At 44.9% G+C, this 22,136-nt stretch overlaps 3 protein-coding genes across 3 annotated transcripts in view; all 3 read left to right on the top strand.

Moving 5' to 3' along the window:
• LOC125723844 (uncharacterized) overlaps nucleotides 1–22,136 on the top strand; it is a 214,739-nt gene that overhangs the window by 162,784 nt on the left and 29,819 nt on the right. The gene's annotated exons all lie outside the window — the stretch shown is intronic.
• Nucleotides 5,902–9,250, top strand: LOC125723894 (G-protein coupled receptor family C group 5 member B-like). The gene is made up of 3 exons (XM_049000721.1): nucleotides 5,902–5,924; nucleotides 8,062–8,909; nucleotides 9,208–9,250. Exons 1-2 carry the CDS (start codon nucleotides 5,902–5,904, stop codon nucleotides 8,864–8,866), a joined length of 828 nt encoding a protein of 275 aa, XP_048856678.1. The 3' UTR covers nucleotides 8,867–8,909; nucleotides 9,208–9,250.
• Nucleotides 19,321–21,219, top strand: LOC125723847 (serine/threonine-protein kinase pim-1-like). The gene is made up of 6 exons (XM_049000688.1): nucleotides 19,321–19,483; nucleotides 19,930–20,024; nucleotides 20,169–20,213; nucleotides 20,304–20,682; nucleotides 20,847–21,023; nucleotides 21,122–21,219. Exons 1-6 carry the CDS (start codon nucleotides 19,381–19,383, stop codon nucleotides 21,217–21,219), a joined length of 897 nt encoding a protein of 298 aa, XP_048856645.1. The 5' UTR covers nucleotides 19,321–19,380.

Genomic DNA, 22,136 nt, shown 5'->3' with positions numbered 1-22,136 from the left:
ATATGTTGCCTATACGTATTAACAACGTAGGACTCACATGGCTGAACGTAGAGACCACGTGACTACAACGTACAGGGCACGTACTGCATACGTATAGCCCTTACGTCAAAAGGGGTGTGTACGTTTATGCCAACCAATAGCATAGATGCATTAAAGGTACAAATGTCTTTAGAGGTTCAAATTGGCCACATTAACATGCAGTTTTAAGACGTGTTAAGATATCCGAATGGCTTAACACGTAAATAATATACGTGTTAAGACGTAATTTGTTTGACGTGTTGACATGGGCGTAAAAGTAGACGTTAAGTCCCAAATGGCCTTCCATAACAAAGTGGTCTTTCAAAATAAAATCAATACTTATGTTTAATCAATTAGCCTATGATTACGGTTTAAAAGAAAATTGCGAAGAGCCATTTTCTTTTGCATCCCAATAATTTTGATTTCATACATCATAAATAAAACCACATATTTGTTGATAGTGATGTATTTGTGATTTTTTTTCTATAGATCATATGCAGTATAAGGAGTCCCTTAGATGTCAGGGTGAGAAAATATATTTTTAATTGTTTTGTTTTTCCTCTCAATACTTTTCCTAATAATAATAACTGTACTCTGTCCATTTAAAGTACAAAAGTTAGAATTAATGGATTAATAAGTATAAACCAAAATAATACAGACATGTCCAGTTACGTGTACTTTACTGTTTACAGTAACTGGCAGTCATTGGACATAGTGCAATTATTATTATCATCATTATTTGTTATTATTATTATCCATCCATTTTCCAAACCGCTTATCCAACTGGGTTGTGGGGGGTCCGGAGCCTATCCCGGAAGCAATGGGCACGAGGCAGGGAACAACCCGGGATGTGGGACCAGCCCATCGCAGGGCACACTCACACACCATGCATTCACACATGCACACCTACAGGCAATTTAGCAAGTCCAATTAGCCTCAGCATATTTTTGGACTGTGGGAGGAAACCGGAGTACCCGGAGGAAACCCCACGACGACATGGGGAGAACATGCAGTAATGGGGGTTCAAATCCCCAGACAGCGCCACCCACTGGGCCACATAGCATTTCATTTATCTGCAAATGTATATTTAAACCTTTGAGGTCCTTCTTTGCAAGCAGAGATCAGGTCACTGAAATCTGAAGCAGTGTGTTACTAATCTTACTAAAGCATGACAGAAGTGCTCACTTCTTTAATATTTATTCTGTGATCAAAGCATTGACTGCAAAAAACAAGGAGACCATAACATCTCTAAAAGGTGAAAACCCTAAATGTCAAGCGCCCCCTACTGGCTGGCTGCAGTACCATTATTAGCACCACCCATCCCCATGTCTTTCAGTGGTAAGAGGCGATTTTCCACATCACTTTCACTTTGCCCCCCCCTCCCCCCCCCAAAGGGGGTTCTTTGTTTCTACTGTGCAAAATAAGTAAGTAAGTAATACTTCAAGGTATTTTGTGTCATTAATGTATGATTTAAATGCAGGTAGTTTTATTACAGTCAGCTTTTATTCACAGTGAGTAGCTTGTCATCATGAAGAGGAAATGTGACAATCGTGAGGTTTTGGGCAACCACAGAAAAGCAGGACAGTAGAGACAGTGAGATAATTAGTGCCAGTCAGATGATAGACGTATACAGTATGTGAGTCAAGGGTTCTTCATATATTAATCATTCCCATTCAGATAACAAATCCTGAGAGATCCATTCCTGAGCATCATGCCAAGAAACACCACTTGTTTACTGATAACTGCTTTCATGTAAATTCTGCTGTGCTGAGAGTAAAGATGAAGAGGGAGAGACAGCAAGAGGCTGCTGACGGCAGAAAATGCAGGTGACATGGAGGGGAGTGGGGCGGCATGGTGGTGCAGTGGTTAGCACTGTCGCCTCACACCTCTGGGACCTGGGTTCGAGTCTCCACCTGGGTCACATGTGTGCGGAGTTTGCATGTTCTCCCCGTGTCGTCGTGGGGTTTCCTCCGGGTACTCCGGTTTCCCCCCACAGTCCAAAAACATGCTGAGGCTAATTGGAGTTGCTGGATTGCCCATAGGTGTGCATGTGTGAGTGAATGGTGTGTGAGTGTGCCCTGCGATGGGCTGGCCCCTCATCCTGGGTTGTTCCCTGCCTCGTGCCCATTGATTCCGGGATAGGCTCCGGACCCCCCGCGACCCAATAGGATAAGCGGTTTGGAAAATGGATGGATGGATGGATGGATGGAGGGGAGTGAGAAAAGGAGCAAATATTGATGGTTAAGAGTGAATAATGACGTCACAGCAGCCTGATCCTGATGTTAGTTTAATATGCTTCTTAGTTTGGCCTGTGCTGTGTATTTCAGATACAGCATTTAAGCAGGGAGACTGAGTGTGAGACAGAGACAGTGACAGAGAGAGAGAGAGAGCAGACAGGCAGGTGAAGATGAAGGTGTATTAGGGAGGAGGGGGGAGGAGCTTGGACCTTCACCAAATCAGCCAAATGTAAATGTCACGTCTTTCAAACAGGAGACCCTGCTTTCAGGAGAAATGGTTTAAAGATCACACTGGGCTCCATTACAGCCCCCCCTCGTCTTAAGGGGGGTTCTTTGTTTCTACTGTGCAAAATAATTTGTAACACAAATGTCTAAACTGGCATGAAAGACACATTCAGCTCTTGTGAAGACTGGCATGTGAAACTGGAAAAGGCACTGGGGAAATTCAGTGCACATAAAGACAGGCAGTGCCACAGATTAGCACTGATGACATGGATTCAGAAGATCAATCCTGTTAATATTCAACCTTCAGATGAGCTGGAAAGAGCAGCAGCAAGTGAGGAAAAATCTTCTGAAGTTAAGTACTTGGCACGGCAAGGCCTGGCTTTTCGAGGTGTTGGTAAGGAGAGTGGGAATTCTGATCCTTCCTGATCCTTTTGGTTTTGATGTGTGTGTTGTAAAAAACCCTATTTTTCCACCCGTGTCATGTACTGCCGCAACCAGAAGAGGGCAGAAGATATGGCACAAAAACAAAGGAAGAAGCCTAACTTTAAAAAAACTTCAAAAAACATCAAGACTCATCTAGCATGGGGTGGTGGGTTAACGAATAACACAAACAATCAAAGAATAAGCAAACAAATGAGAGAAAAGATGCAGAGATGACTGAGAAGCAGGGGATGACTGGAGAAAAGACGACAGGACCAGAAGACAGGAGGGATACAGGGAGAGCAGAGAAGACAGTATAACTGAAGAATGGGAGAAGAGGAGAGACCGCAGAGGAAGGAGAACATAGATGACTGGAGGGGAGGGAATATAGGAGCAACAGAGAGAAGGAGGAAGGGCTGCGGAGGAGAAGACAGGATAAGAAGGGAAAATGTGCGCAGAGAAGGACAAACACCCCCACTGCCCAGCAAAGTGCACTTGTAAGTAAACCACAATTTTAGCCTTGGGCTCAATATCGGGACTTGTCTCTGTGTAGCAATGCATAGAATCCCTGACACTGGTTATGACTGTACTGTATTAGTCCTAAACCTGCCATTATAGTGTAAGAAGAAAAGATTTTTTTTTTTTTTTTAAATAAATAATTTTAAAAAAAGGTAGAGCGATGTAGCCCCCGGAGAAGTCCCCCCCCCCAAAGCCCTGTTTGTTCCCTTCTAGCTTCCAGATAAAACTCACAATGCACCCCAACTTCTCTTCCACATGATGCACCTTATTTACCCTTTGAATCCTGTCTATTATTGAGCGTTTTTCTATCCATTTGATTATCAGCTTATTACACTGTATGTACATTAGTCAGCCACATATGCTGTACGGCTTTGTTTTCCGGACAGTCTGGGCTACTCAGATATGTCATAATTCGATTTGTAAATGCTGACAGTCTTGATATTATCCTTCTTATTAGGAAAAACTACTTCTGCATATAGATATTTCTCAATTTTTTGTCTCATCTAATATAAAAATTGGCAGATAGTACAAATATAATCTTATAAATGCTGAGATTAGAGTATCTGCGATGCAGGAATGCAGGGGTTTCATTGGGGCCCTTTCTATGGCTTAGTACTGTGAAGGAGTACATGGTTAGTGCCAGGCGCAAATGAATATCTTTGATTTTGCATCCATTTGGTAACTTGTTGAAGTTGTCTGATAGTCAGTAATACATGGTTTAATTAATATGATTCTTTATTTACTACTTTATAACATCTGAAAGAAACTGAAATAGGAAAGCTTATTTGAATTTATGGTCCACTGGATAAACACAGACATTACAGACGGTTTTAGAGTCTAATGCTGAATGTTGTTTGCTATGATTTTTCTGCCTGCATATGCTGTGATTGGTGCAGTGAAATTTGAGAATGTGTTTGTGGTCAGTGTCATAGCCTCAGACAACAAACCAACGCTGTAGCGTGTCACTGTGTTTACATGTGAGAGGGGTTCCAGTTACATAAGGGACTCGTTCTAATTGTTTTGACGGAGCTCGACAAACCTAAAAAATAAATGCCGGTTTTATCAAAAACTATGTCATATAGCTATATTCCAGATTTATTACAGCCAAACACATCTCGGAGCTCCGAGGAACCTCCTTCTCCTTATATTTCCCTCTATCCCACTCTTCTCATCCCTCCATCCCTCAAATACTGTGTAATGATGATATGTGTGCATGTGGAGGGTGAGGGATGGGCGTGGAAGGTAATAGTTAATTAAGTGGCTACACCTGGGTTGTGAGGGATCTGGGGTTAATAGAGGGAGTGGGAGGCGCGTTAGGGAGATTTGGTCTGGTAGGCACCGTACGGGTGGGGTCCGGGAGGGAGGTGCCGCTCGCATGCCGTTTAGGGCAGAGAGTGGGCGGTAGGGACAGTTCCCGGTGCGGTAGGGCGAGGACAGTCAGGACAGTGGGGGTAGGAGGCTATGACCACTGCTTAGACGGGGTGGTTGATAGATGGGAGTAGCGGCACCCTCATAGGGACGGATTGGCGGTGGGGGGGTGGGATTCCCTTTCCGTGGGACGTTCTAGGTGACGGACCGGTGTGATTGTTCCTTCCCCGGGGGAGGGTCCTGATCCCTGGGGGGGAGGGGGTGTTCTGTTTTAACTATGTCTTTATTGTATGTGTGTTACGTGTGGTTTAAATGCGCAGTGTAACCGCTTAGGGTCGGGACAGGACTATATACAGTAGGCGGTTCTGGTCCCGTAACGCTTGCCTGTGCCCGAAGTGTGGGGATTACTGTGCATTGCAGTGCTATTGGTGTGCCGTGCCCTAATAGGGATGTTGTGTGGTGCGGGATTTACTGTGTGGTAGCGTGGGGTAACACACGCTTAAAAAGGGGTGGTCTGCTACGGGGAGAAAGCGGGACCGAACTCTTTGTGAATCCATATCCGACCCAACGGGTCGCTGCATGAATTGTACTGAATAAAAGTATCTTTGTACTTTTAGCTGCAGTCTGGTGGTGATCTGTTCTCCTTTCACAGCCTCTGACGCTAGTTTAGGTTAGTTGCACTGGTGGCAACGGTAGGATCATTTCTTTCCTTTGTGGTTTTCCCGTTTAGAAATCTAAAATTAGCTTTAACATGTCGGAGGCCGAGGATAGTGTACAATCTCCTAATTATGAGGGCGCTGATTGTCCTGTTACGTCTAGAGAGTGTTTTCTCAATCTCCCGGTGGCCCCGCCTGCTCACCCAATATTTATACCGGAAACTTTTAATGGTGTGGGGCGTGAGTGGTCTGACTGGTCGGAGCAATTTGATCTGGCGGCTGAGGTAAACAGGTGAGATGATTCTCTGAAAATTAAGTTTATGTCTTTGCTATTGTGTGGCCGTGCTAGGGAGATGCTAACTACATCAAAAACCAAATGAATTAAAAAACGCGGAAAATAATGTTGAAATGAAAATATATTTTTTGACAGCGATCGACGACCTGTAATATTTTTGACGATGTCGCTGCTATATCGCTATTTGTAAAAAAAAAAAAGGAAAAAAATAGTTACTGGAAAAGCTACAGCGTTTTAAAAGTATTTGCTCTACCGATAAGCTACTGAAAGAAGTAAAGTTAGTAGCGTCGATTATTTTAGTTAGCTACTCCACAACACTGGACATAAAAATAACTGAACAATGTTAACATTTTCGTAATTTAAGCCCTCTCAACAGAAGCACTTTAATGAGAATATTTGAAAAATTAACTGATAACATATCAGTTATCTATATTTTTTTAATTTACTTTGAAAACAGACTCAAATTAAGCCTATACGAAAAATTCAGAAGCCTATACAGTCTCAAATGAAGCCTGTTGCGTTTTTATACAATCGGTCTGGGATTCCGCTTAACGTCACGCCCGAAGCTCACACTTTGATTGCAAACGGGAAGAAACATAACTATTGTCACGTACACCGGCGGATGTCATCAATTAAGCCTGCATACTGGAGACTACAAAGGGACAGCACACGCAACGGGGGTTGCGAAGTATTGCCAATGTTTCATTTCTATATCGAGCGCTTGCTTGTCCAGTGTCATTCCCTCGTTCCTTACCTTGCCTGCCTTCCTTTCCCAGAGCAGCCCTCGTCCCTGAACCTCCCGTCCTGCCTTCCCTGCCAGCCCCAGGATCTCTCGTCTCCCCTTCCCTTCGTCTCCGTGTCCTGTGCCTGCCTGTTGGACTGGATCTCCCCGGCTACCGAATCTACCTTCTGTCCCCGACCATTCTTCTTGCCTGGCCCATTGAAAGCCTGTTACCTGCTCGATCTAATAAAGATCGCTCTGTTCCGCATTCCTGGGTCCGCGTTTCCCTGCCGAGGGTGTCCTAACAATTATGTCTCCAGTAATAATTTTCTGCTAATAGCATTAATTCTCTTATTTCGGTATCGGTGTACTGCATGTACATGTTATCACCATCAAAGAAAAAAACGCGTTATGACTTATCAGTCATTATTATTGTTTTTGTCGTTTATTTAATCGTGTAGCAATACTGCCACTTGTCATATTATTAATTGCGTATTTATATAATATTAACCAATGACCAATCTCTGTATCTTACTAGCATCTTTTGCGCATTTGTCTTTGTATCAGCCGTAGCGGTCTGCAGGGGGAATCGCAGAAGCTGGAGTTTCTTAGAGCGCTGCATGGGTTTGGACAAACATTAGGTATTGGTAATATTACTGGACAAAAATATATCGTTATTGGTGTCCACCAAAGTTTCCAGCACTAGCTACAAGAAATGAGATTGAATGCATTTGCTCGTTTTTATTTGTATTTATTTTTTTTAAAGTTTCTTACATTATATCCGTGCTTTTTAAAGGTTATATCTCAATTTTTCAAAAGTAAACACAAAAAGGATGACACTTAATGCCCCCTCCCTGCCCCCACCCTATTTAGAACGTTAGCGTTCCATTACGTAAAAATGCAGTACTACGTCATGATGCACTGCTTATAAATAATCTGTTTGATAAGGGAGAAGCAAACACAAACGATTCGTGAGTGCATCGTACGTGTTGTAAGAGCAAGTGAAGCTGAAAGACATTGACAGTGAAGGTAAGGCCTCCCCTTCAAAATGTATACTTCACTTAGATCAAAGGTCTTAAACTAAAAAAAACGCTGGGAGATGCTAAACTCCTGACCGCAAAACATGCAGACTGGCGGGTGTCAATTGCGCTGGAATGACATTACATGGTTTTAATTTTTCTCTGATATCGGCCGGCCAGATACAGTAATTTGTTTGAGACCCCTGAATTTAAATAATAATTAATTTTTATAACGATGGTGGCCTATATAATGTGCCGATTTACTTGTGAAGTTGTTCAGCTGGTTGACATGGCATTGATTACTGCTTTTTAAGAAAGTGCATGTAGTCTCACACTGTAGAAGTCCATTGCTCAGTTGTCAGCATGCTCAGCGTGTCGCCTGTGATGTGTCCTGCACAGCAGCAGGCTACATTGCTTTTAATGGACTAATACTTCTTCAACCCATTAAATGATTCCTTTCTCTCTCCCTGCCAGTGATGGCTCCCTCTATCAATCTCTTCACCTTCCTCGTCCTGTCCCTGGTGGGGGGCAGCTCTTCATGGGACAAAGCTTCGCCTTGCGGATCCGGCTCCATCCTGACAAGGCCCTACACGGCCTTGTGTGAGCTGGATGCGGTGTGGGGCTTGGTGGTGGTGGTGGCGGCAGTGGCGGCGGCCCTCGCCTCGCTGATCCTGCTCCTGGTGGTACTGTGTCGCCTGCGGAAGATCACAGAGGCTGAGGAGCGCAGCGGGGTGGCGCCGCTACTCCTGCTGCTCGCTGCCATATTTGGGCTCTGTGGCCTCAGCCTGGGATACATCGCTGAGCACCAAGAGAGCCTCTGCTTCGCCCGGCGTGTCCTGAAGGGGGTGTTGCTTGCTATCTGCAACACCTTCCTAGTGTTCCAGGGTCTGCGACTGCGCCGGTTGGGACAAGGTGCTCATAGCCCCAGCACAGGTCAACTGATGGGGCTGGCGGTGGCCTTGGCCGTGTTGGATCCGGAGTGGATCCTTCTAGCCACGATGTCCACGTGCCAGCCAGCCTGTGAATACCAGCCGCTGGACTTTGCGCTGGCCACCACGTATGTGCTGGTCCTGCTCCTGGCAGCACTGGTGGGGGCGGCCTGCAGTCTGTGGAGGCAGCAGCCACGGTGGAGGTGCAGGACCACGTGGCTGCTCATAACCTGCCTGGCCTCAGTCCTGCTGTGGGTGGCCTGGATCACCTTCTGCCTGTATGGCAACGCGGCGCTTGGCCTGTCCCCAACATGGGACAACCGGGTACAGGCAGTGGTGCTGCTGGCACAGGCATGGCTGCTCATACTGCTGCACGCTGCTCCTGAGGTCCACGCCACCTTACGGCCCCCGTCCCGCATGAGAGAGGCCAGTTTAGAGGAGGGCCTCTCTCACCTGTAGTTTGGAGCAAACCGGGGCTTCGTGTTCAGTGACAACAACTCAGGTATGGTACTTTGTTTTCGCTTCTTTGACCTACTCTGTGACTCTGTGTGTACTTGAGAGAGAGCATAGCCCTCGCTCTTTCCTCACATGGAGCCCCTACTGGAAGTCTGTGGAACAGCAGCATATAAACAAGGTCTATGGACCTTTCCCTGTAACTCAGATCTCACTTGAGCAGAGCTTAGGTACCATGGCTGCATGTGCCCCCCCCCCCCCCCAACAATCCCAAAAAAAAATGTGAAGTATGACTACTGCACTGCTGAAGGATGTTTACATGATCAATATCTGTCTCTCTCCTGCAGGTGTCCTCCCCAGCCCCCAGGAAACATTACATTTTAAATAAATAATATATATATCATCATCTCTGGAAGTGGTGTGTTTTTTTAGGGTTAAAAAGTTGAGAAACATTCAATGGTCATCATCATACCATATATCAGTAGCCCAGCCACTGGTCAGTTCCTTCACTCTACTGTTACAGACTTTCATGAAAACATTTTTTAAATGTGGGTGTTTTACCTGTATGATATGCTTGCCCTTTGTACTGGACATAAAATAGAATTAAATTTTTACATTATATTACTCATACAACAGGCGACATGGTGGTGCAGTGGTTAGCACTGTTGCCTCACACCTCTGGGACCCGGGTTCGAGTCTCCGCCTGGGTCACATGTGTGTGGAGTTTGCATGTTCTCCCCATGTCGTCGTGGGGTTTCCTCCGGGTACTCCGGTTTCCCCCCACAGCCCAAAAACATGCTGAGGCTAATTGGAGTTGGTAAATTGCCCATAGGTGTGCATGTGTGAGTGAATGGTGTGTGAGTGTGCCCTGCTATGGGCTGGTCCCACATCCTGGGTTGTTCCTTGCCTCGTGCCCATTGCTTCCGGGATAGGCTCCGGACCCCCCGCGACCCAGTAGGATAAGCGGTTTGGAAAATGGATGGATGGATGGATGGATGGATTACTCATACAAACACACACATCTGTAGGTTCTCAACTCTAGGTTTATATCAAACACATTAAAGCCAAACAAATGCAAAAAGTCCATGTATCGTTTGTCCTTGGGTTTTCCAGTCCAAAACGAAATCAGGAAAACTAAACAACAGCAGCGTTTTTTGGTTTTTCTGTCAGAAGGGGAAAAAGCGAAAAGCAGAAAACAAAAAATCAGGCTTCATATTTTATCCTAAAATGTAGAAAATATTACAAAAATACACCATTCTAAGGGTGGGTGTTTCCAAGCTTATGACTGGGACTGTTAATGTTGTAAAATTAAGATAAAGTTCACATTAGGCTGTATCTTACATCTCTGGTATCTGTTAGATCTGAATTTACTCATAGAAAAGAAACAAAAAAAGGTGATTTTACGGTTTTCCCATTTGGTTTTAAAACAGAAAAACAACAAATTTATTTTTGTATGACGCGTTATCCCAACAATACATTGTCTCAAAGCGCTTTACAGCATCCCCACCCAAAGCCCCCAGTGAGTAAGACATAGGTGACAGTGGCAAGGAAAAACTCTCTAGAAGGAAGAAACCTTGGGAGGGACCAGACTCAAAGTGGGAGCCCATCCTCCAGGGGCCGGCAGGGAGAGTCGAATAGAGAGATGGTTAAGTGCCAAGTCACATTGTCCAAATCACAGGATTTGAGGCACAACCGGGGAGCAGGGAGGTGATGACAAGCCCGTGCCGACTCTCCTTCCAATCGCCAGGCAACCAGAAGTAATTAGGCAGCGGGTCATACATGGAAGATGGCACAGGCAGAACGCGAGCTGGATGCAAGGACGTCATGGGTACATGTCACATGTAGCAGGGTGTGTTGAAAATCTTGATAGATTGAGGTCTCCAGGCAGCACACCCCAGGAGGAGTTGGGGAAATAAAATGTGCAATTAGTCAAAGTATAGGGGAGACTATAGGCAGTGCTAACAGTTAGGTGAGTGCAATATGAAGTGCAAAGTGCAAGCTCCGGCAGATATGGCAATGGCAGCATAAGTAGGAGGGAGAGGCAAGTGGGAATGCAGGCATGGGGAGTCCCTGACATGTCAGCACTCCAGTTCCACAAGGGATAGTGAAGCTAGAGTGACAGACTGACAGTTCAGTTTATCTAAAGCCAATGGCATCGAACGCCACCCAGCTCTACACCTCACACTGTAGGTCTGACTGGTGGCAGCGGTGGGATCATTTCTTTCCTTTGTGGTTTTCCCGTTTAGAAACCTAGAATTAGCTTTAACATATCGGAGGCGGAGGATAGTGTACAATCTCCTAATTATGAGGGCGCTGATTGTCCTGTTATACGTGTAGAGAGTGTTTTCTCAATCTCCCAGTGGCCCCCCTGCTCACCCAATATTTATACCGGAAACTTTTAATGGTGTGGGGCGTGAGTGGTCTGACTGGTCGGAACAATTTTATCTGGCGCCTGAGGTAAACAGGTGGGATGAGTCTCTGAAAATTAAGTTTATGTCTTTGCTGTTGTCTGGCCGTGCTAGAGAGATGTATAGTGGGATGCCGAGTGACGCTAAAAGTAATTATGGGTTGTTAAAAGCGACTATGGCAAGGTGTTTTGAACCTGGTGATAGTAGTGATTGGAATAGAGCTAGTTTTACCGCCCGTCGCCGCCTGCATAGCGAGACGGCAAGGGAATTTGGTAACGCCTTACGGAGATTAGCCGCTAGGGCTTATCCCACGGCTGATCATCGGATTTGTGATCTGTTGGCAAGAGACCAATTTATTACGCATTTTGCTACCGGTGATTTTCGGGTTAGCCTGTGTAGTGCCAAGCCTAATACGCTGGAAGATGTCATTGAACTTGCTTCTGAAATGGAGTTGCTGAGAAGTTTGGAGCAGACTTCTTTGCCACCTGACGTTAAAGTGAGGGGAGTGGTGGAGCATAAATTAGAAAGGGATGAACAAATGGAGGTGTTGTTGGGGGTGGTAGAGGAGTTAAGGCAGGAGGTAAAATCGCTTCGTACCACGGTGTCTAAGATGCAAGAGGGGATGAAAAGCTTTCTAAGTAAATATGGGGTGGTGTTGGATTTTGGTAGGAAGGAGTGTCGGGTTATGGGTCAATTATTACCTCTCCTTGTGCCAGCAGATGTGGACAAGCCTCGGGTCGTCATGGTTCCAGAAGATACTGTAATCCCCCCCCCCCTCGAAGTGAGGCAATCATTGCTGGTAAGGTGGAGAATACAGGTGGGGCTGCTTTTGAGGGTATGTTGGAGCCTTTGGATTCGGCATCTAGCCAGTGTAATATAATGATGGGGGATGAGGGTAGGTACCTTGCATACGGGTATTGAGGTGAGTCGGAAAGCAGAGAATGTAGACCTGGGTGAGGATGAGGAGGATTCTGTTGTGCCCTGGACAGTCGATAGGCTTGTAACATATTTTGATTGCACCAGAAGGGGTTTGCCTCATCTGATATGACTGGTATTTATACCGTGTTGCAGAAGAATTTGTCTGTATTTAGTGCCGGAGAGGGAGATTTGGGGAGAACTCGCCTGATGTTGTATAACATTGATACTGGTGAGGCGAAGCCGGTAAAGTTGCCTCCCCGCCGTGTCCCCCTCCATTTGCAGGAGGAAGTATCTGGTCACTTAAAGCAGATGCTGGAGAATAACATCATTCAGCCCTCGAATAGCCCTTGGGCAGCGCCGGTGGTTCTGGTACGGAAGCGAGATGGTGGCCTTCGGTTTTGCGTTGATTATCGCAAATTGAATGATGTTACCCGTAAAGACACGTACCCCTTACCCCGAATTGATGATGCGTTGGATAGTTTGAGCAAGGCTTGCTGGTTTTCTACATTGGATTTAGCCAGTGGGTACTGGCAAGTCGAGGTGGATCCAAAAGATAAGCATAAGACGGCGTTTATCACTCGTCAGGCCTTTTCCAATTTAATGTGCTGAGTTTTGGCCTGTGTAACAGTCTGAGAACTTTTCAGCGTCTCATGGATTTAGAGTTGGCGAGTCTTCAGTGGACTACTTGTTTGGTGTACTTAGACGATACAATAATATTTGGCCGTAACTTTCAAGAACATCTGGACCATGTGGATGAGGTTATAACGAAATTGCGTCAGGCTAATCTGAAGGTTAAACCGGCGAACTGTAACTTGTTTGCCACAGAAGTGCAGTATTTGGGTCATATAATATCGGCTAGGGGTGTGAAAGCTGATCCGGCTAAAGTGGAAGCTGTGCGCCAGTGGCCGGTGCCTAAAAATCAGACAGAGGGGAGGAGTTTTGTGGGCCTTGCCTCTTATTGTAGGAGGTTTATTCGGGGTTTTGCTGAACTTGCTCGTCCTCTGCTCCAGCTGACCGAGAAGGGCAGATGGTTTACATGGACAGAAGCTTGTCAGGCAGCATTTGAACAGCTCAAACTTAGTTTGATGTCTGTACCAGTCCTGTCTTACCCCGACCCTAATAAAACCTTTATATTAGATACGGATGCGAGTGATGCAGGTATTGGGGCAGTATTGTCCCAGGTAGAAGGGGGACGGGAACAGGTGATAGCATATCCTAGTAGGGCTTTGACTAAACAAGAAAGGAAATATGCAACAACCAAGAAGGAGTTAAGTATGGTTACCTTCATAAAACATTTTAAATACTACTTGTTGGGGAAGGAGTTCGTCTTACGGACAGATCATAACTCCTTAAGATGGTTGCATAATTTCCAAGGTTTAGAGGGGCAGTTGGCTAGGTGGGTGGAGCAGCTGGCCAGCTTCCAATATAAGAGAGTGCATCGGCCGGGTCGGGGACACGCTAATGCGGACGCCCTCTCTAGAGTGCCCGCTTTTCTGCCAGTAACCTCAGACTCACCGCCAGCTACCCAGGAAAAAGGGGGAGAGGTGATATGTGCTGTGAGAGAGGTGTGTCAGGAGGCAGTGGCATGTCAGGAGGAGTGTGATGAGCTGGGGCAGGATCAGCAAGGAGATGCTGAGCTGCGGGAGATTTTTGCTTTAAAGGAAGGGAGGGCAGGCAGTCAGCCTCCAAATGAGTTGTGGAAATATGCATCAGTGTGGGATCAGTTGCAGGTGCAGGGTTCTAGGTTGGTACGATATCCACCTTTGCATTCTGATGCAGCAAACCAAGTCCAGGTTGTTATCGACAAGTCTTTGGTGCCAGAAATTTTGAGGCAGTTGTATAATGCTACCACTAGGGGTCATTTGGGAATACAAAAGTTGCAAGCAAAGGTGAAAGATCGCTATTATTGGCTGGGATGGTTTGGGGATGTTAAGCACTTGTGTCGGGAGTGTGTGGATTGTGGTTCCCGGAAAGTGGGGGGGAAACAGGGGTGTGCCCCGCTGCAGTCTGTTGTAACCGCTAGGCCATATGAACGGGTAGCATTGGACATTTTAGGGCCATTACCGGTAACTCCAGGGATAAATATGTACATTGTGGTCATTGGGGATTATTTCTCAAAATGGACTGAGGCATTCCCTCTTCCTAATCAGGAAGCTTCCACTGTGGCCCAGGTCTTGGCGGAGCAGTGGGTCTGTCGCTTGGGGGCCCCTCGCTCTATCCATACAGATCAGGGCCGAAATTTTGAATCAAATCTATTCAACGAGGTGTGTCAATTGTTGAACATTCAAAAGACTAAGACATCAGCTTATTACCCCCAGTCAGATGGGATGATTGAGAGGTTTAACAGGACATTGTTGGCAATGTTGTCTCTCTTTGTGGAGTAAAATCAGTCCAATTGGGATGTTTTGTTGCCTTATGTGATGATGGCTTACAGGAGTAGTATTCACTCTAGTACTGGGGTTACACCGTACAAGGTTGTTTTTGAGCAAGAGATAGTGTTGCCAGTGGATGTTATGTTGAATCTCAATGAGGGGGAAAGATTTTCCTTTGTAACGGAATATGTGGCTAGACTAGGGGACATATTGTCCACAGTGGTGGGAGCAGTGAAATGTCATCAGGCAAGAGCTTCGGGTAAGCAGAAGCAAGCGTTTGACTTTAGAGCACAAGTCAAGTACTATTCAGAGGGGAACTGGTATGGGTTTGGAGGAAGGCTAGAAGACGGGGGTTATGTCCAAAGTTACAGAGGAGGTTTAAGGGTCCATATAAGGTGGTGGAAAGGATAACGGAGGTATTGTATCGAGTGGTACCAGTGGAAGGGGGAAGTGAGGTGGTGGTGCATTTTAATCGAATTAAACCATTTCTCTCTACTGTAACAGAGGCTGCCAATCAGGAGGGCAGACACCAAGTGATGACTGTTGGTACCCTGCCTGAGCTAAGAGATTCCCCCCTGGTGGTGGCTATCCGCAACCACGGCCCTTAGTAGAAAAGGGTGGCGAGATGGAGGGGGGTGCCAGGGCTAGAAGTGTGGGCAATGGCAGCGAATCGGCCAGAAGAGGCGAGTGCAATTGGACCAGGGCAGCAGGGGGAAGGGGACCAGCCTACCTGAACCTGGCGGAGCCGAGCCCGTAAGGTCCCTCCAGAGCCACACAGCGATGGGCCTGCTGCTATGCATGGGGCCAAGGAACAAGAACGGAGGGAAGGGGCTCCAGTTCAGAAGACTCATCTGCGACGTCAGAGGAGGCCACCAACATGGTCCAAGGACTATGAAATGTTGTGACTCAAGGACGAGTCTGCCCTAAGGGTGGGGGAGTGTAATGATGATGTGTGGAGTGTGAGGGATGGGCGTGGAAGGTAATAGTTCATTAAGTGGCTACTCCTGGGTTGTGAGGGATCTGGGGTTAAGAGAGGGAGTAGGAGGCGCGTTAGGGAGATTTGGTCAGGTAGGCACCGTACGGGTGGGGTCCGGGAGGGAGGTGCCGCTCGTGTGCCGTTTAGGGCTGCCGGCTGTGAAGCCAGAGAGTGGGCGGTAGGGACAGTTCCCGGTGCGGTAGGGCGAGGACAGTCAGGACAGTGGGGGTAGGAGGCTATGACCACTGCTTAGACGGGGTGGTTGATAGACGGGAGTAGCGGCCCTCATAGGGACGGATTGGGGGGGGAAGGGAAATTCCCTTTCTGTGGGACGTTCTAGGTGACGGACCGGTGTGATTATTCCTTCCCCGGGGGAGAGTCCTGATCCTCGGTGGGAGGGGAGTGTTCTGTTTTAACTATGTCTTTATTGTGTGAGTGTTCTGTGTGTTTTAAATGCGCAGTGTAACTGCTTAGGGTCGGGACAGGACTATAGAGGCGGTTCGGGTCCCGTAACGCTTGCCTGTGCCCGAAGTGTGGGGATTACTGTGCATTGCAGTGCTATTGGTGTGCCGCACCCTAATGGGGATGTTGTATGGTGCGGGATTTACTGTGCGGTAGCGTGGGTTAACACACGCTTAAAAAGGGGTGGTGTGCTACGGGGAGAAAGCGGGACCGAACTCTTTGTGAATCCAGATCCGACCCGATGGGTCGCTGCATGAATTATACTGAATAAAATTATCTTTGTAATTGTAGCTGCAGTCTGGTGGTGATCTGTTCTCCGTTTACAGCCTCTGACGCTACTGTAGTTTGGGTTCGTTACAATATCAATTCGATGACTCGCATATTCCCTATAATATAGGGTCTATATTTTCTAATTTTAAGTTTTTTTAATGTTTATAACCTTAGATCTATGCAAACCATTTCATATATATCCAACAACACAGTACAATTATGGTGGTCATCTGGTTTATGACAGTAAAACAATGTACATTTTATGTACACTGAATGTAAAATTAAAGTTAATGAAAGCAAAATTATTGAAAACAGCTGTTGTGCCTTCGATTTACTAAAACACATGTTGGTACAATAAAACCATTAAAATTTTAGAGATAAAGCATATGACCATCCATCCATCCATTTTCCAAACCGCTTATCCTACTGGGTCGCGGGGGGTTCCGGAGCCTATCCCGGAAGCAATGGGCACGAGGCAGGGAACAACCCAGGATGGGGGGCCAGCCCATCGCAGGGCACACTCACACACCATTCACTCTCACTCACAAATAGTGAGTAAATAGTGACTCTGTCTTTATATTCATGTAATAAATATACAAATGGAATAAGATGGTAATCTGCCTGAGACATAAAGAAGGAAAAAGACAATATTACAGACCAGCCGCATATAATGATCAATTTCACCCAGACAAACATTACAAGTGGTTTCCAGTGTATTTCCATTCAGCAGAATACGACTGGCTTTCGGTGATCTGCTCTTGTTCACTTTTCTCCTCCTCAGTCATTTTTGTAAATTTTTCTCCCAAACCAGATAAACTGTTTATGACTGAGCCAGAAACATTATACTGCTTTTAGTATGTGATGGGTTTAACAGTTTAGGCCACTTAAAAAAAAAAATAATTGGTTCTCGTCCCCGCCCGACCCGCCGAAATGCCTCCAACCCGGTTTTTTTTTTTTTTTATTATTTCGTAAAAATCGCATGGAAAATGCCCAAGAATGACGAAATTTGAATTTCCCGCGCATTCCACATCGACGATTGATCCACATTGTGTAATCCTAGTCTTGGAATGGTTTCATGAACCTAAATTTGTCTTTACCTGAGATGGGCTGGTGCAAAGATTTAAGTCTGGGGAAGTGATGTGGTACATGTTCTTAAGTACTTGTTTGTAGAGTTGCATTTCCTTGTTCAACCATTCAGGTTCCTGTATTTTGTAAATTCCTCGTGTTTTAACATGTTTTAATACACTTTCTTTCTAGATATATATTTTAAAATCTTGGTTGTTCATTTAGAATGGGAATGACAAACAGAATATTGGTTTCAAATAGTATCGTTTTTATATTCACGAATAAAACATCAGCATAAAGTATCCAAATCCATAGTTGGGAAGGCATTTATGAGATACACATGGATCAAGGAATTTACATTCTTGTATTTTCTTACATTTAATATATTTGAAACGCAACAAACGAAGAACTGAGGAGGCGTAGTAAGTAGGTCTGAACCATTTTTTTTTTAAGTGGCCTTAGTTGTAGCTGAACAGAACCGTAATGGCAGATTCCTGGTCACTTCGTGATTTTTGGTGTACTAGTCGGAGATACTTTTAGCTTTAGAACGAAAGAACCACGGCTTATTAGAGAACAGAGTAACAATTATTCATCCATCCCTTTGGGTCTTGGTCAGTCACGTGTCTGCACTGTCTGACACGCCCCCATTCGCCATTTTTAGTGTATCGTGGATGTAAACACATTTGGTTAAACTTGATATTCAGTGTTTTTTTCTACACAAAAATGTAATGTTTTATGTAATCAGTAATAATCAATTTTCATTACGAAAACACACTAGTAATTTAGGTGTTTACGAAAGGAAGAGAGTCAAGAACACCACAAAAATATCATTGGACATATATTTTATTTTAAATATGACCAATAAGGTTAATTGCCAAGTAGAATACAGGCTCGATATACAATGAGTTTATACAGCTCCTTCCAGACATCATGTGAAACGTTAGAAACCGTACTTGCAAATGTTTCTAAACTTAAACTATAGTTGGGCATTGGTTTGTCAGTGGACAGCAGTGACAGCCTTATCCTGAACTGTGTCTTATAATCCACGCACGCGAATATACACATACATGCACTGACAAACGTGTCATTACAATTTTGCTGTTTACTTTTGTCTTTAAAAAGCATTCACTCTGTAACGCTAATTTAACACGAACAGATTAACCAATTTCTGCACCCTCTGTAGTTAGGCTAGCTTGCTAGCGTAGTTTAATTAATGTGAAAATACTTCAGAAGACAAAAAAATGCATATTCAGTAATAATACAAATACAAAAAAACATCTAGCTTGCCTTTATGAAAATGCCGAGAGCAAACACGCATTAAGGGAGATATCGTGTTGACAGTGATCTCCTTTCCTCTCACCGCTGCGACACAGGCCACCCGACGCCTCTTCGTTACCTCCTCTACCTGCTGTCCGTATCCCCTTTTCCGAGTGTTTAAACCGAAAAAATGTCATGCGGTGCTACACCTTTCTGCCATTTCTGCCATGTCACTTAGTATGACAGCCTTTCACACAGCATAAGTGTCCCATCTTAAAAAGAATAATGCTACAAGCAAATGCTGCCACTTGAGTTATATACATCCAAAATGGCGATTCGACCCACAATACATTGCGCCTTTAGCGAGTGACGTCACCTGTCAATGACCTACCGAAAAGCTGTAAAAACTATCAATTTATATAATGCCTTGAAGAATGCTTTGCAAATGAGAAAGGATGTGTACTGCTGCTTCTTTAAAGTGTAGTTTGTATATGTTATGCATCTTGCATTATGTTTGTATATTGTTAAAAAAAAATTAAAAAACAACTCTAACCATGAAAAAAAACACGTAGACGGGGGAGAATATGCAAATTAACAACTAATTATATTACTGCAAAATAATATCATCAAGTATCTTTTTTTCTATTTTGCAAGGGGGGGGGGCTCTGGGCTGCAGCCCAGGAAAGCCTGTGCATGATGACGTCCGTGGTTCTAGAATCTACAATATTCGAATGACGCTCACCTATCCTGCGCAGCTATAAAACTTTCATTTGCGTCCTGCTTTGAGAAACGATGGGTGTCAAACGATCACGTTCCGACTCTGACTGTGAATCTCCTCCCAAGAAAAGGAGAGAGAGTACGGAAGGCGATTTGCGGTTTAAAGGGTCCCGCAAAGGTTGGACGACTGGCTTTGATAGTTCATGAAAATTACACATAACTTATTTATTATTAAGAAAGCAATGTAAATCTTTTTAATAAGGCTTGCTGCAAGAACAGATGTAAACAATGTACTGGACCTATAGATTAAACAAATAAATTAAAGCAATAATTAATTCATTAATTGATAAAAATTGCCACTGAATGTTTTGAAAACAAACATGTACCCAAATTGATTCAATATTGTGGCTGCTTTGATTCTGAATCTGAGCCTATTCTGACTGTAGCATGTAATCGGCACACTAAAGATAATACTGAATGAACAGACCAAGTTCAGGGTAGGCATGCAGTAAAGAAATATTAATGCATGGTATTTAAAGTTAGTAGTGAATTTTCAGCAACTGTGGTATGGTATAGAAAATGCTGTGTGGACTCTTTCTGAAGTGTACCTGCTTAATGTTGTAGAACATTTGGAGGACCTGTACCACCAGGGGGAGCTACTGGGAGAGGGTGGTTTTGGAGCCGTGTATGCCGGCACTCGCAAGGCCGATGGCTTCCCAGTAAGTCTCCAAATGGTGAAGTCATGACATGCATAGTTATATCTCTCCAGAGATCCCTTTTATTATACCTGTTAGATGCAGCTGTAAAAGCCTATGTTTTCTCAATATATACTACACTAAATTTGTGATTTTTTTTCCCTCTAGGTGGCTATCAAATATGCCCGAAAGGATGACAAGGAGCTAGAACTGGTAAGTGTTTTCATTCATGGAGCTTGGTTTATTTGCAAGAATTTCTGCCTTAATATATGTAATAATATATTTCTGCCCTCCCATTCATAGCCTGGACTTGACGAGCCCATCCCATTGGAAGTGGCGCTAATGATGCTCGTCAGCCATGAGTCATCTTGTGCCAACGTGCTGAAGCTCCTGGACTGGTTCAGTGGCCCAGAAGATTACATTATGATCCTGGAAAGGCCGGATCCATGCCAGGATCTGTACGAATTCTGCGATAGCAAAGGGGGCTACCTCTCAGAAGATGTTGCAAGGCACGTGCTGGTCCAGGTGCTCCAGGCTTTGCGTCACTGCCAGGACTCAGGCGTCTTCCATCGCGACCTCAAAACAGAGAATCTGTTAATCAGGACGGACACTTTGGAGGTTAAACTAATTGATTTTGGCTGTGGAGACAAATGGAAAGACACCCCCTATGTGGAATATTCAGGTCAGTAAGGGAGGCTAATTAAAAACCTGTCAAACTAACCCCTGTTTTTAACAGCAAGTAGCAGGTAACCTGGACCTGCGATAACTCCCTGCAGTGGAGTTGGATGTGTATTCTTCAGTCCTAACCTAACTCATTGCAGTAAGTCATTTGCCTTGTTGTTTCAGGAACAGAGGACTTTGCTCCCCCAGAGTTGTTCCTGAGTGGGGAGTATCTAGCTGGCCCCACCACGGTCTGGTCTGTAGGTGTCACACTTTACGAGCTAGTGTGCGGTTACTTGCCCTTCCGCAACAAGAGGGCAATCATCTCAGGCTGCCTGATATTCCCCTCATGGGTCTCTCCTGGTGAGCAGCTTACTTTTTGTCCCACGACTAGAGTCTCCTGACAGGGAGTGTTCTTTTTCTGACTAACTCTCTGACCCTGCCAATCTATTCTCCAACAGACTGCTGCAGTCTGATTCGCCAGTGCCTGAGGCGTAAGGTGGCGGATAGGCTGACATTGGAGGAGATTCAGGTCCATCCATGGCTGCAGCAGACGTGACTGCTGACCTGAAGGTCAAACAAGAAATCACAAATATTGTTAACCTTCTGTAATCATGATCATCTTAAATAATGCGCAACTGTCAAATAAAAGATTTACTTTCACAAATGCTCTATATAGGTGTTTCTCATTTGTTCTGATTTCTTGGTAACAGTGGTTAGTTGATGCACAATATCCTGGTTCCCCGAATATCCAAGTCATATCATAATGATTTGACCTGAATTAAGACAATGGTTGGGCCAGAGGGAATCCAGACATCTTGGGGTGATACGTGTTCGATACCTTACTTCGGATTGAGCATGATTGAGAGTCGGAGTCTGTTATATTTTACAAGTAGAACCTTTGCTGAGCACCACATTCTGTAACAGCTACAATGATTTGCACAACAATGGCTTTGCACCTGCCTTAGAGCCAAGGTCATTCTTGCTGCAAACACCTTCATTCTGTCTCTCATGCTTGGCCTCAATGTCTTAAAGGTTGTGTAAGCTAAAGCTAATGTTGCTATGCATAAGAAACACTAAGTGTTAATAATTCTGTACTTGTCTGGAAAGAGATTATGTTGCATGATTTCGCCACACCAGCCTCTGTTTCTCATTTGGCCAGCACATTTCATCAGAACAATTCTCTGCATAGCTTAGCATTTGCTATATCATGCTGAGCAGAAGGATGTCACACTTCTGCTCCAGCTTGTGGGAGCAGTTCTTCACTGCAGTTCTTCTGGAACCACTCAGATCACACATATTGCCAGAAGAGCACTTACCTTCTGGACCTGTGGGCCACCATTAATGAAAATTCCCTGTCGAATGCACCTTTATGATGATGCTGAAGATGGTGGCGCGCACAGTCGCAGTGGCTTGTGGCTCTTCATGTTTAGTGCTACTTCTTTGTTTGTCGCGCATCTGTGCGTATCCAAAGCG

The sequence above is a fragment of the Brienomyrus brachyistius genome, unplaced genomic scaffold, assembly GCF_023856365.1.
Source record: "Brienomyrus brachyistius isolate T26 unplaced genomic scaffold, BBRACH_0.4 scaffold52, whole genome shotgun sequence".
Taxonomy (NCBI): domain Eukaryota; kingdom Metazoa; phylum Chordata; class Actinopteri; order Osteoglossiformes; family Mormyridae; genus Brienomyrus; species Brienomyrus brachyistius.
Note: the sequence above shows the minus strand (reverse complement) of the source record. Positions and strands in the feature narration are given on the sequence as shown.